Raw genomic sequence first — 15,331 nt, 5'->3', positions numbered from 1 at the left:
AGGGTCTGCAGGTCAGACCAGTCCAGCTCAGCAGGGGTGAGCTGCCACCGTAATGTGCCGGCCCCCACCCTGTGGCCTCCCAGGTGGCTGGCATTTATCCTCCGTATCTTCCTCTTCTCTCTCCTTCCTTTCCCCGCTCCCCTCCCCCCAATGAAAAGCTGAGAGAAATACGACACAGGCTAATGTATTCATTGAATTAGTAAATGTTAACATTTTGAGAGACTTAACCTTGGATGTCAGGTCTATCACTTACTAGCTTTGTGACTTTAGGCAGGCTATTAACTTCTATGCCTTGATTTCCTTGTCTGTAAAATGGAACCATAGTAATTCCTGTCTTCATAGAGGTGTTATAAGAATTAAATATGATAATATTAGCACTATTAGCACAAGGCCTGGGATATAAGCCCTTAGTCAGCGTTGGCCATTATTATAGTTGTTGTTAGTAATAATAACATTAGCAGGTAGTACTCTAGAGGAAAAAACTGGATATTTATGAAGCAAATTCAGGCTCCTGGTCCATCATCTTATCTGGCAGCAGGCGCTCAAGGTTTATTTTTAATTATAAATGTAATGTGACCACACTAGAAAAAATTTGGAAAACAGGGGAGAACCATCCCACATCACTGTACTCTTAACGCAGTCAAGCTCAGTATTTTGCTACATTTCTTTCAGTTCTTACTGCATATGCATGTCTTTTTTTTTTTTTTTTCTGAAACTGAAAATCATAGTTGTAGAGTTTTATATCCTGCTTTTTCCATCCAACGGTATATTGTGCCTATTTTAACGTGTTCCCGTGAGGCCTGTGTAGCCAGCATGTTTAATTGCTGCATAAAACATCTTCTGGTCAGTCTGTGAGTGGCTGTTTCCTGAGCCCCTCCTGAGCGTGAGGCACCGTTTGTGGCCGAAAGGAGCACAGTAGGGAATACACCAAATTCTGCACCCGTCCTCCCAGAGCAGGGAAGCAGTTAAAAAAGTCACAGCTGTCAAAGTGTCAGGGTGAGTTTCCCAAGGCAAAGAGGGCAGAGGGAGCCAGAGCTGCCCTGGCAGGGGCTTCACCTCATCCGGGCTGGGAAGACTTTGTCCTCCTCATGCCCGGCCACGGCCAGGTAGGCACTTGAGCCTGCGCGGGGCTTGTTTTGTGAGCTGACGCCACACAGCGTACTGATGAGTCAGGCCGCGCTTTGTTAGGGAAGCTCCATTCTCCTGGAGGTTGAAGGACTGCTACCCAGGAAGGTAGCAAAGAAATGCAACTGAGGTCTGGGTTGTATTTTTGTGCAACGGCTCATTTTATCCTCTCCAAATGGCAAGTTTTCGTTCCTTTATCCTGCCCAGGATTTAGGATCCCTTACATGCTGGGTAACGGGCCAATGCTGTCCAGGGTGATACCAAAGGAAGAGTAGAGAGCTGGCACCTGCTTTTGAGATGATGCCCTCTAGATACCTCTTACCTCCTTAATAGGCCCTGTCTGCGAGTCATAAAGTAGTGAGGCTGCTGTGGGCGGCAGATGTTTCTAGAGGCTCTGTACAATTTTTGAAATGTTTTGTCTGTTTAGCAGTGGGTACTTCCTAAGCACTGGCTTTGGATAGGCAATGGAGATAAAAGGGTGAATAAGTCGCAGCCCCCTCTCGTCACTCCTGGTGTTAATCGTTGTCCCTTGTGTTCCTGATATTTTTTACTTTCAGCTAAGTAATCATTTGTTTGAAGAACTTGCCATGGATGTGTACGATGAAGTTGACAGGCGAGAGACTGATGCAGGTGACTTAACATGTGGCTTTATCTAATAAGCTTCTGTTATCAGTGGGCAGTGTCCAGCTGCCAGCCTCAGTGTCTTACTAGCCCAATTTCTCCTGTCCTGATAACGCGTGTGTCGACATTTACCTTTGCGTGTGTTGGCTTCAGAGTGTGCTTCCCCAAGTCTCCCTAGTAACGCGTGAGCCGTGCCTCTCTGAGGAGCAGCGGCACACCTGGTGTGATGAGATTCTGTCTCTGGCTCTTTCCTTTGGCTAGTCTGGCTTGCCACGCAAAACCACAGCACCCTGGTAACCGAGACAACCGTCGTCCCCTTTCTTCCGGTCAATCCTGAGTACTCATCAACACGAAACCAGGCAAGTGGCTCCATTTGAAAATAACTAGTATTATAGCAATATTGGGGGAATGGCTGATGTCATGGTATTTCAATTTCCCGGGACGAGTATGTTAAGTTTTTTGATTGATTAAAATTGAACATCTTGGGGCCAGATGCAGTGGCTCTTGCCTATAATCCTAGCACTTGAGAGACGGAGGCAGGAGGATCACTTGAGTCCAGGAGTTTGAGACCAGCCTGAGCGACATAGTGAGACCCCATCTCTACAAAAAATAGAAAAATTAGCCAAGCGAGGTGGCCATGCCTGTAGCCCCAGCTACTAGGAAAGCCGAGGCAGGAGGATCACTTGAGCCCAGGGGTTAGAGGTCGCTGTGCACTATGATGATGCCACTGCACTCTAACCCAGGCAACAGAACAAGACCCTGTCTCAAAAATATAATAGTAATATCTTTTATACACACACCTACACACAACTCACAAAATGATAAGAAAAGCAATAGATATAAATAGATGTCTGGGAAAGAATATAAAACAATTCACCAAAGAAATATAAATGGCTTACGAATGTAAAGAAATGTTTAACCTTATTAGTCATCAAAGAAAGCAACCTAAATGCATTAGTGAAAGTTTCATCAATCATATTAATAAAATATATAGTAAAGAATATTCCAAGCTGGTAAAGATGTGGCAATTTGGGCTTTGTCATGGTACAGATGAGACAAATTAAAGTTGCTGTAGATTTCAGAAAAGCAGTTTGTTTACCAATTTCAGAAGCCTTAAAATTAAGTACATCCTTTTACACAGGAATTTCTCATTTGGGAATATGCTCTGAGAAAAATAGATTTCTGCACAGTGATTTTCATCAAAGCACTGTATATAATAACAGAACTTTAAAAACAGAATAAGCACCTATCAAGAGGAGAAATGTGGAGTAAAGTAGGAAAGTGTTTTAGCCTTCATGATTAACGGCTATAGATGAGGATATGGCCACATCTAGAGGGTAACTTTTTCTTGAAATTTAAAAATTTCCCTCCAAATTAATTTTCATTACTGAGTTTACTTCAACACCGAATCCACAGTAGATGAAAAACATTAAGGCGAACCATTTTATTTTTGCTCACAAAAATAAATACGCATTGTGAGAACTTGAATGTTATGAAGTTCTTTTATATAAATGGTTTGAAACTGTTCATACGGAAAACATTAAGGTTTGATTCGATTATGGCTGTGATTGACTACGCTTTGATCATGCTGGAAGGTCTTTGGAGAAGTCTGACTTTTGTGTGGCCGTTTATTCATGTACTTTTACACTGAGGAATATTTCCAATTATTTTCTCGCCCTCAGGGCAGGCAGAAATTAGCTCGGTTCAATGCCCATGAGTTTGCCACCCTGGTCATCGACATTCTCAGTGACGCCAAGAGGAGACAGCAAGGCAGCCCTCTCTCTGGTTCTAAAGGTAACAACTGCTCAGACCTCTAAGCGTTTGCTTTTTTGGCCTTCTAAACTTGACACAAGTGTTAAGTTTAAAGTTATAAACTAGTTAAAGCAGTCAACAATATGACAGCTTAAAGTCCTGTAAGTTTTATTGGTAGTACACTGTGTACAAAGTTTACCTGTTTGAACCCTGGTAAATTAACAATATTTCAAGTTTATCTTATATGATTGGGTTTTTTTCCCCGTTTGGGTCACTTACCTTCCCTGTGAGATTGCATCCTGAAATGAACCCAGAAATCTGACTTAGATCTTGTTAAAGAATGTAAGAAAATGAGCTCTTGATCGAAATTGCATCTCCCCTGCTGTTGCTTACCTACAAAGCTGAGTTCTAAGTAATGGAAATTTGTTGCTATAAACTTCAGATGTCTACAGTGAGAATTATTGTGATTTAAAATTATAGACAGAGCACTGGGCATCTGTCTCAGAGGTGCCCTGTTGAGTCTAGTTCAGTGCTCAGGGTCCTATCTACACGCTGAAGAATGTACTTGTTCACCACCCCTATTACTGTATCCTTATTGTTTGTTTCTAGTTATAGAAACCATACTTTTTTATTGAAAAGCATTTAAACAAAAGAAACATGTACCATAAAAATTAAGCCTTCAGTCAGTATCACATTCCCCAAAGACAGTCAGTAATCGTTAACTAACAACAGTTTGTTCTTTCCTCTTGCCTGTTCAGGCATCTGATTTTTATCAGTTCAACCAGAAATAAGGAAGTTCTGAAAAGCTCTATTACATTATGCTGAAGGCTCAGTGACAAGTGTCTTTGCATAAATTTGAAGTCTCAAAATGTGCCTGCTCTTTGATTTGACAGTTCCATTCCTAGGTGTTAACTGAAAGTAAATAATCGGAGATGTCATATGCATGTTATCTATAACAGCAAAAACATTAGAAACAACTAACTAATCAGTAATAGAGGAATAATTAGTCACATATTTAAATGGTACGCAGATATCTTTTTCAGAGAATATTTAATGATATGGGATAAAGTAATAAATTTTTTTAAATGTTTAATATAAAATCCCAATTTTGTAAGGAAAACATATATATATACACACACACATATAGAAGTGATCGTGCCACATGTAAATATAAATATATAATTGATCCTCATCTGCACAGTCCATATTTGCAGATTCATCTACTTGCTAAAATTTTTTGTAACCCCAAAATTAATACCAAAAGCACTTTCAAGGTCGTTCCTGGACTTGTGCAGAATGGCAGAAAATTTGAGTCACCCAAAGCCCACGTTTCCAGCTGAGGTTGAACAAGGTGATTCCCTGCCCTCTTATTTTAACACTCACACTATAAAAAAGTGTCCTTTTCCTGGCCTATTTAGTGCCATGTTTTTCACATTTTTGTGCTTTCTGTTGGTGATTTAACTGTTTAAAAATGGCCCCCACGCATAATGCTGAAGTTCTGTCTAGTGTTCTAAGTGCAGGAAGGCTCTGACGTGTCCTGTGAAGAAAATGTATGTTCCATAAGCATCGTTCTGGCATGATTTATAGTGCTGTTGACCATGAGTTCAATGTTAACGAATCAACGATATGTACTAAATAAGGTGTCTTTAAACAGAAGCACACATAAAACAAGGTTACATTTTGATCAGTTGATGCAAATCTGACCAGAGGCTCTCAGGAACCTAACGCTGTATTTCCCCAGGAGCACTGATACGGCATGGACTAACTCAGTCTTCACAGCAACTTTTTAGAACATAACTACTAAGAATAATAAGCATTAACTGTGTGTGTATATATGTGCTTTAAAAAAAGACTAGAAAGAAATAGATCAACATATATCAATGGCTGTGATTACTCTATCTTCTTTGTTCATTGGTTTCCAAATTTTCTATATTGAATTTTTGTTACTTCTGTAATCATTATATTTATATGCTTTTAAATATTTTAAAATTTAATATAGGACCTAGTCCTTTTAAGTAACCATAATTAATCACCCAGGTATCATCCATCAAGATATCTAGGAGACAGTTTTAGAAATCAGAGGTTAGCTTGAGTTGCCTGAAAGAAATTGGAGAGACTTAGGTAGTTTGTCAAATCTTTTATTCAAAATGCTTTAGAGCTTGGAGAATCCTCCCTGTTCCCCTATGGAATAGACACTCCTAATGACATAAATGTGTATCCTTTGGATTTATTCTCCTCTCTTCTTCTCTCTCTGTCTCTGTCTCTCACTCTGTCTCTAGGATTCAGGTGACTAAATGCCAATGTTCCTATTCTTTGAACCACCTAGTTTCTAGGCTCCAGTTTTAAAAATTTGCTTTCTGTTTTGACTTGACATTACCTTATAAGCAAGTTGCAGGCATTAATCAAATTACAGTTTATCTTATTAGTTACAGCTTTATCTTGGTGATCTGTCTGTAGAACCTTAGGAGCCTACCTCCTTAACCTGAGCAGCTCTTTCCTAAGCCATCTCCTTAATTTGCCCATATTTGGCAGGTAGATCAGAGGAATGCTGGAATCTCTCTATGCAACTGTCTGTCTGATGGACAATTTCTTCTGTTATCCCTATATTGGTGTGAAAATAACATTGCTATTTCTATCTTCTTCTTTCAGTAAACCAAAAACTCCTTGCAATCATTTTTTGGAAGGAAAAAAAGATGTTTTAAGCCTAAAGTAAAGTTATTTGCTTCCATTGACAGACAATGTGGAGCTCATACTGAGAACAGTCAGTAACCAGCACAGTGTTGAGAGTCAGGACAATGACCAGCCAGACTATGACAGCGTGGCCTCAGATGAAGACACGGATTTGGAAACCACTGCAAGCAAAGCGAACCGGCAGAAGGTGAGAGGACACACTTCACACAGAAGGGCGAACGTGTTCCTTTTAAAAATCTTTCTCCTGCAAAATTGCCTTGTCAGTCACATGAGGGCTAGCTGTACGAAAGGTGCCGTGGAGGTAAGGTTGGGTTTATTACTAGGTCGGGCCAAGCAGGGGTGAAACAAGGTAAACGGTTTTAAAATAGGGGATCCTTTGTCCCTGAGTCACAGCCCTGCTGCAGTCATGACTTTATAAAACTTGTGAGGAGTGACTGGTGTGCTCTGTTCATTCAACAAATGTTTACCGAGTGCCTTCTCTGGATAACACTCTCCTGAACGAGGCTTAGTCTCTTTCTCGTGAGGAGTCGCTGCCCAGCAGAGGTACCTGCAGAAGAAGGCACAAAGTGATACGTGTCGTACGAAGCCCAACCAAAAGCTGAGTGAGAGGAGAGGGGCTTGTAGCTGAATCCGGACAGGCTCTGCAAATGGGATGGCTCTCAGGGTGTGCCTTAAAGGACGCATGGGAGGTGGCATGTGGAGGAGGCAGAGAGTGAAACCTGCGCATCTGGGGGCAAAGCTGGGCATGCAGAGGGACACAGGGATGACCTAAAAGGGGTGGGACTCAGAGCTTCAGTAGGGGGACGTGACGCCAGACTGAAGAGCCTGGGCCTTGCAGGCCATGCAGAGCCCAGGAAGCTTTAGGCAGGGCGGGAGGGCAAAGGCCAGAGCTATGTCTAGGGAGGACTGTTCTGGTGGGTCAGAGAGTGGGTTTGGGGTACTTCTGAAGAAGTCCGAACAGGAGCTGACACAGGCCGCCTCAGGGCCAGGGCTAGGCAGGCCAGGCGAGAGAAAGACCTTGGCACCAGAATGTGAGCCTGGAGAGAGGGTGGCAGGCCCTGGGTGCTCCATGCTCTGCCCGCAGAGGGGCCCAGCAAACCTGTGAGAATGGATGAATGAGAAGGTAGAACAGAGAAATCTTGGCAGTAAGTTGGAAGGTTCAAGTGGGGAGGTAGACTTCTAGAAGATGTGTCCAGAGTTTTCTGGCTCACACGACTGTGAAAATGGTCAGGCCATTGGCAGATGCAGGGGACACCCCTGCCCAGACTCCCTGGAAGTTGCCCTGTTCCCTCAGTGAAAGCCAAGGTCATTTCAGGACCCTCCGTGACTGCCTGGCCTCCTCTGCCCTCCGCCCTGCACACCTGCTCCCTCCAGATGAGCTCTGCCGCTGCTGGAACGTTCTTCCTCCACACCTGTCTGACTGATCCCCTCACCTCGCAGGCTCTGCTCACCTCTCACCCACTCACAGCTCACCCCAGCTCCTAACTAACACGCAGCCCACCTTCAGCCCTGCTTCAGCCCCTCAGCCCCCTACCCTCCTCCGTCTTATCTTTCTCCACAGCACTAATCACCTTCGATCATACTGTGTATTTACTTATTTTTATTTTTTCCTTCTCTCACACTGCTGGGATGTAAACACCATGGAAGCAGGAATTTTTGTCTCTTTTCTAATATATCCCAAGCATATAGAACACTGCCTAATGCTCGATAAAAGTGTTGGAATGAATGAATTAATGAAAGAATGAATAAAAAAAGAAAAATAAGCGAGAGAAAGGCTTTTAAGACAGGACAGACCTCCTTAGACAGTTGTTGTCAGCGTGTGTAGCCCCACTGCCTGCTCCATTAGAAAATATTGCCTTTTAAATTGTTGAAATATGACGTAGTGACCCTACTTCTGTGTTTAGTTTTACGTTACTCTCAGAGGCCTTGATTTGGTTTAACTTTGCAATTCAGCTGGCGTAGTCAGAATTTGAAATTCTTTAGCTGTTAGTCTTTCATGTTATCATCATCTCAGATTGTGAACATTTTCCCCAATTTATTTTTAGAGCCTAGATTCAGATTTATCAGATGGACCAGTCACTGTACAGGAATTTTTGGAGGTCAAAAACGCTCTAGTGGCTTCTGAGGCCAAGATACAACAGCTAATGAAGGTGAATAACAACTTGAGTGACGAGCTGAGAATTATGCAGAAAAAGGTAACATGTTAATCAATGCCAGGAGGGTTGACTCTTTAATCCCGTAGAATGAGGAAGAACCCCAGGCACCATGCTTGTGGTCAGAGGGAAGAAAAACAGTTACTCTAACAGACCTAGAAATCCTTGGGCCAAGCTGTCATTTTGGAAGCAGGGTGTGTTTGGATATTTGAAATAAAATAGCTTTGATTAGAAATATATCTAGAGTAAGCTCCCCAAGGAGGAGAAATCTGACAACCTATTTGTTAAGTGTTTGTATCAGTTATAATAACACTTGCACTTTTCTGTGCTTCCTGGGAACCTGGATGTGATTCTTCCTATCGCTAGTTCTAAAGGATAATCACACCATGGAGAAAGAGCAGACGAAAGCCCTGGACAGGTGTACGTGTCTATCAGCGTTCAAACCCTACCCCACACCAGGCAAGGTGCTCCCTGTTCACTCTGACCCTGAGTTATTACCCACCTCTGCCCAGGCCTCCCTGTCCCACATCCCTGCCTTATTTTTCACTGGTTCTTGCCACTTACCTGTGGTATCCTCGGAACCTAGAGCAGGGCCTGCCTCAGAGAGCAGGTTCTCAGTAAATAAGAGAAAACATGTAGTTTGTACTAGCAAGAACTGCATGCTAGTAAGGAACAATCTCATTTGTTCAGCATTTTCTCATGACCTTTTGAGAGAAGCAGAACCATGTGAATACATTAATCCCTAGAAGGAGAATGGCTGATAGTAGCAAGGAATACGCCAAGTTGGGGCATTCCGTATGTACCTCTTTATGAGAAGGCAAAGAAAAAGAAGTTGCAAAATTCCAAATTTTGCCCTTGACTTCGTGGGTATTGCATCATTCAGTTCTCTTCAAAAATGAGATCCCCTTAAACAGAAACAAAGCGAAATACGTAATCTGTGTCTTTCTGCTGTCATTTGAGGAGTAACGTTTCCAGATCATTTTCAAGACCTGAGGACATGGTGCATTTCATTTGTGGCTGGATCTTTTTCAATGCTGCTTCCTAAAGAAAGGCCCAAGAACTAAAAAGGGGCCCACACTCCTCTACTTCCCAGGGAAGTACATTGCTGTGCACCGTCGCCTGGGGTTTGGTCTAGGATTCCTTCGGAGTTGAGCTCTAGATCTTTTTTGAGACCTTTTGAAATAAATGGCTCCAGTAGCTGTAGTAGAAGGGGACAAGAATGCCTGAAGATCAGTCAGCTTTGAACGAGCAGACACTTGCTCTGCGCCTCCCAGCCATGTCTAGCGCCCCTTCGTCATAACATACAGGACTTGCACTTCCTCTGCCTTTTCTGAAATATATTTTGTTTAGCGGATTTGTAGTAGTTTGTCCCATTAACTGGACCGATAATTTTATTGAGGTGACTTTTTCTGAAACATGCTGATTGTTGCCATTGTGTACCAATCTGCTACACACCACTTTTTGTTTTTTTCCACACCACGTTTTTTAATTCTGTAATGCTCCTTTCAATATTTATAGAACTCACCAGAGAAAGCAAATGTCTTGAGCTTCCTTAAGAAACACAGAGTGAAATTGCCATTGCCTGTTGATTATCCCTTTAATTCTTAGAAATGCTCTTGATTTCGGAAACTGTTGAATTATCTGTAACGTTTTATTTCCTGTTAAATTCCTTCCAAACAAAAAAAAAGTGTAGCCTGGTTTTTATTAAGATAAATACCATTAAAATTTATCCGAGGACATCTCTCTAAATACAAAGTACTAACGTTTTTAAAAATTGAAAACAGGAACTTGTGCTCGTGAAAACACGAACTTGTGCTCGTGAAAACACGAACTTGTGCTCGTGAAAGCACATTCAGACAAAATCCAGGCTGGATGTTTTAGAGGCACGAGAAGTGTTAGGACAGAGTTTCAGATTTCAGGGCCTTAACTGAGAAACTGTGACTGGGGCTTTTTCCATAGACAGACAAGCATGTGACCAGATGCACCAGTGCCCCGTCGAGGGACGTGGATCAGTCATGGTCCTCATTCTTTGGACGCTAAGCCCTGGGTTCCCTACGAAATAGTTTTGACAGGCCCCTCATGCCTGTCTGTATCCTGGAATGTAGGGATTTGCAGCGGCTGCTTTGCCCGTTGCAGCTGTTCTTTCTCTGGAAAGAGAGTTGCGGATATGAGGTCTGCCCCGGCAGCCTTGGTGGTGTAGAAGCAATCTATCATTACCTAATGGCTTGCTGTTCACGGAAACTGAGGATGAGTGACCTTTCTGAGGAAGAGGCAGCAAGTCACACTTTCACAGAGGTTTGGCGCTGTTCGTGTAAAGTATGTGGAATTTGTTTACTTAGCAAAGATGTATTGGTTTTCTTTCAAAGTTAGGTAAAGTTGTTTTTTTTTTTTTCTATATGGAAAATTGACAAAGTAGCATGATTTATATCTGATCTTTCACATTTAACAGTTGCTTGGAAAAGATGCTAATTAATGAAGAGGAGCAACTACTATTGGTGTATTTTTCACAGATCGGTGCTTTCTAAATAAAAATTTGAAAGTAACTCCCAACATTGAATGGGTTTGCTCTTGAGAAAGTAATGATCTTCTGGTGCAGACAGTTGCTTATGGACTTAAACCTTGGCCCTGGTGGGGAATTTGGTCAGATTTTACAATCTCTGTCAAAGAGTAGACAGCTGAACTCACACCACACCCAGCTTGTAAAATGTCACGGAAGATGAAGGAGCACCAGAGGGGAAGGACGCTGTGCAGAATGGACGCAGCTAATTGTGTTTAAAATGCCAGATGCTAAAGAGTAACACGATTCCTTGCCGATCCCTTAACTCTAATTCATCAAACACCATGAAGCTGCCTGCATGTGAGGAATGGAAGGAGCGTTCAGGGCCTCCGAGTGACAGTCTCTAACTAAAATGGGTGGTGCCAGACAGAGTAGCGTGTCCAAAGCTGACACCACCGTGGTCGTGTTTTTTGGGTGAAAAAGCCAAAGGAGAGAAAGGCCAAATATTCCAGCCCCGGCTGAAAGATGATCGATCACCAAAGGGAAGCCAGCATGCCACGTGGAGCATTCTTACGAAGATGTTAACATAGTTCCATAGGTTTCCAGTTTTCTTCGTGATATGTTAATATAGCAAACTTCCATGATTCGGTTCCCTCTATATTTTTTTTTTTAAAAAAAGTGCTGAATTGTTTGGAATATCAAGAGTACTATGTAATAAAAACCTATTAATCATAATTTTTCTTGTTGGCTTTTTGGAAAGCAATAGCTGATCTGATTTTTCATAAGCTGAACTTCACTGTCTTTCTTGCTTTGCAAAGCAACTCTAGTCATCTTTGTGCTGCTTCCATGGTGTCTGCTGTCATTTTTGGCATTTGCAAATTGCTCAGGGCTCATTTGAAAAAGCAGGTTCCCTAAGTGATGTCTTAATGATCTCAAGCTCTTGCTCGAGACTTAGAATAACCCAGAGTACAGCTTGCCTGCAAACATTTCCCAGCCCCGCCATGACAAGTGTTTGAAGTGGTTAGACATTTAGTTTTTTAAAAGTCCAAACTGCAACTTTCCACATTCAGAAATTAAACTATTTGCTTACGTAATGAGGTGAGTTGATTGTGTTTCACTCATTCCAGAAGAAAGAGTTCTCGTTTGTTGTTGCTTTTTACTTTCAACCTAGCTAGCCATTGTTATCCTTATTGTTTAAAGCTGGTGGTCGTATTCATTGACTTGGTGTTTGCTTTTTCTGCTTGCTATAAGAAAACACAGTCCCACTGCCAAACATTTCTTTCAGCTTCAAACACTCCAGAGTGAAAATTCGAACCTCAGGAAACAGGCCACAACCAATATATATCAGGTGCAAACTGGTTCTGAGTACACAGACCCTTCCAACCACTCTTCCTTAAAGCGACGTCCGTCTGCCCGGGGCAGTAGGCCCATGTCCATGTACGAGACGGGATCAGGTCAGAAAGCGTATCTCCCAATGGGAGAAGCGAGCCGTCCCGAGGAGAGCAGGACGAGACTCCAGCCCTTCCCCGCACACGTAAGTAACACCACTGGCGCTTTCGCTGTTCACTGTCTGTGTCGCCTGACTCCTCTGTGCCCTGTTCTGAACCCGCAGACCCCCGCGCCTCTGCTTTGCCAAATTGGGCTAAGAGAGTTGCCGTTGTGTTTGCTGTATTAACATGTCCACAGATGCTTGCTATATTCCCACAAGCACACAGGGCCACGGACTGAAAGTTTTTCAGCCAAGTTGGGGATTCTGGCTCTTGTCAACTCCCACTCCCCTTTTTCTCTCCCGTATCCATTATATATTTCCCAACCAGCCAGTATTGGAATTATTTTTCATAAAACTTCCCTCCTTCCCCCTTCACTTCCAAAAACAGTAACAAATTATAAAGGTCACTAGCAGAAAGAAGTGTCATCTTCTTTGAGGTGGCAGGGATGTGCCCCTTTGTGAACTGGAGCCCTTAGAATCCCAGATGCCTTTTCAGCATCTCCCACTTGAGCAGGTGGCCTTGCCTCTGTGGCCCGGATCTGCAGGCAAGTCTGGAAGGCTCCAGACCTCTGCAGCCTGTCCACGTGCACTCAAGTGTGTCTGCTAGGTTAGCTTCTGCATCCTCCTCCTCCCCTTCATGGGAGGAAGTGTGGCTTTGTCATCTCATAAAAAGGAAATGTCATACTCTACATCAGTCTTACAAGTGTTGAATTCCGATGATTACATTCTGTCGCAGGGTTCTAACAATCTTATTTTGCAATGGGATAAATATTGTGTTGTGGGGTTCTCAGATATTATGTTTCTTCTGGATTAATGTATTATAAGAATCTATGTTTTGACAAAATGTTAGACATTTTAAAGTTTTTTATGTGGTGTTTTTCCAGAGAATACTATTTGAGTGTCAAAAGATATTATTTCTTTAGTCAAATTTGATAGGAGTTTCAAAAAAGTTTTCAAGGTAAATGCAAAGTAAAGGATATGATCTAGTAAATTAAACCCTACTTTAATTTTGTCAAACTTTAATGTAGTAAAATTACAGTGTTGTTATATTGTATAATAATTGGGAGTCCCTTATCTCAACTTTTTTTTAAGTTGTTTGGGTTTATCATTCGAAGGCAATTGATTCAATACATTTGGTGTAATGAGAATGCCATGGAACTAAATTAAGAATCTTATATAACTGAAAACGGAATTTAGGACAAGCAACCTTTGTTAGTTTTTACAGTATACTTTTTAATTTTTGAAAAATTTAGAATGTAAGGATGTCATACTAGTACAGAAGCTCTATAATCATACTAAAAATTGGACTAATAATGTATACCAACTTACAATCATTTGTATAGTTTCTCATTTCATATTGTCAGTCCTGATTAAAAAACAAATGTTCACTTTAGGCTACCCATTAAAAAAACTATCAGTAAATTTGACAAATTACACTAGGTATTGTCTTTTCCCTTATGGAAAAGTAGTCTTATTAAATTCAGAGCAATTTCTGGGAGGTGTTTCTCTAAGGGATTAAACATCCCTGGGGACCTGTTCACCAGCCGTCACTAAGATTTTAGCACTCATCTCACATACTAAGTTATTTTCTAGAATTCTTTACCAAAGCCAGGTGAGATGGTAGGGTTTTTTGTCTGTTTTGTATTTTCCCGAGTGTGTTTCTCTTTCCCCTTCCAGATCGGGAGGAGTGCGCTTGTGACCTCCTCTTCATCACTGCCCTCCTTCCCCTCCACGCTTTCCTGGTCGAGGGACGAAAGCACCCGAAGGGTTAAGTACACTCTGAATGGTCTGCTCTCTGGAGGAGGGGCAGTGCTCCTGGGCGCTTCGTGCTTGGGTCCTCCTGTCCCTTGCTAACTGCCCTTCGTCCTGCATGAGGCAGCGCTTCCCTCCTGGTTTCTCACAGCACGTGGGGTGCACACGCACGCACGCCTGTCGAGAGGCGGCCTCCCTTTTGTCTAACTCCACATTGCTCATTTTCACATCATATTTAACAAAGTTCACAAATCACCCTATAGCGTTTATTCTGAGCATACCGTCTTTTTAAACAATCAAAAAATTAGCTGGCTGCTGGTTAAATATGGTAATAGGGTAAATCTGTTAAATTTGTTAAGAGCTATGGTTATCTGATTAAAACTGCTATATTTGAACTAGCTGAAGCACTAAAACGTCATGCCTTTTTTGTTTATTTATTTTATGTTTTTATTTTTATTGATTTTGAGACAGTGTCTCACTCGGTTGCCCAGGCTAGAGTGCAGTGGCACAATCATAATTCACTGTAACCTTGAATTCCTGGGCTCCAGTGATCTCCTACCTCAGCCTCCTGAGTAGCTAGGACTACAGGTTCACACCACTATGCTCAGCTAATTTTTAGATTTTTTTTTGTAGAGATGGGGTCTCGCTATGTTGCCCAGGCTGGTCTTGAACTCCTGGCCTCAAGCCATCCTCCTGCCTCAGCCTCCCACAGTGCTGAGATTATGGATGTGAGCCACCACACCTGGCCTTTATTTAAACCTATGACACATTTTATATCAGCAACATACTTGACAAACAAAGGTTTTACAGTCCCTGCATCCTGAATCAGAATTGTTAACACCTAATGGCTTTGGAGGCATGCAGGCAGCTATTAACAGAAAGCTGTTCACTTGTATTGGTTGATCAAACCCAGCCTGCCAGTGTGTAACTTACCTTCTCCATAGCAGTGCATGATTCAGGTAAACTCCGTTTATTGTAGCCAGGCAATAAGTATTAAGCACCTCCTCCATACCTAGCCTTTTGGTGAGTCAGTTAAACAGTTCTAAGGAATTAGGTGGCACAGTCCCTGCTTCCAAAGTCATCATCAATAAATAATTTCATGCACAAAGAGTACATGACTGCAACCTGGGAAAGTCATGGAAAGAGCACAGGCTTTGAAGACTTGTGTTCTGATTTTGGCTCAATTTTTTTTTTGATAGAAGGATAGCATAAGGAAGATGGCTGTGGGTGAAAGACCACCTTTACAGACAA

At 42.2% G+C, this 15,331-nt stretch overlaps 1 protein-coding gene across 10 annotated transcripts in view; it reads left to right on the top strand.

Annotated features, from left to right (window-relative positions):
• The window catches only part of GIT2 (GIT ArfGAP 2), a 48,583-nt gene that overhangs the window by 20,279 nt on the left and 12,973 nt on the right, over positions 1 to 15,331 (top strand). For 2 of the 10 annotated variants that reach the window (XM_069497483.1, XM_069497481.1), the window contains exons 10-15: positions 1,683 to 1,755; positions 2,008 to 2,105; positions 3,429 to 3,540; positions 6,234 to 6,376; positions 12,125 to 12,373; positions 14,006 to 14,095. In XM_069497483.1, coding sequence (XP_069353584.1) covers positions 1,683 to 1,755; positions 2,008 to 2,105; positions 3,429 to 3,540; positions 6,234 to 6,376; positions 12,125 to 12,373; positions 14,006 to 14,095 — 765 coding nt within the window. Of the gene's footprint in view, positions 1 to 1,682; positions 1,756 to 2,007; positions 2,106 to 3,428; positions 3,541 to 6,233; positions 6,377 to 8,234; positions 8,385 to 10,791; positions 12,374 to 14,005; positions 14,096 to 15,331 lie in introns of those variants that run through there. The other 8 variants (XM_069497484.1, XM_069497485.1, XM_069497479.1 and 5 more) reach the window with 7 other exon arrangements.

This window comes from Eulemur rufifrons, chromosome 21, assembly GCF_041146395.1.
Source record: "Eulemur rufifrons isolate Redbay chromosome 21, OSU_ERuf_1, whole genome shotgun sequence".
Lineage (NCBI taxonomy): Eukaryota > Metazoa > Chordata > Mammalia > Primates > Lemuridae > Eulemur > Eulemur rufifrons.
The sequence above is the reverse complement of the archived record's forward strand: the minus strand, read 5'-3'. Positions and strand labels throughout refer to the sequence as shown.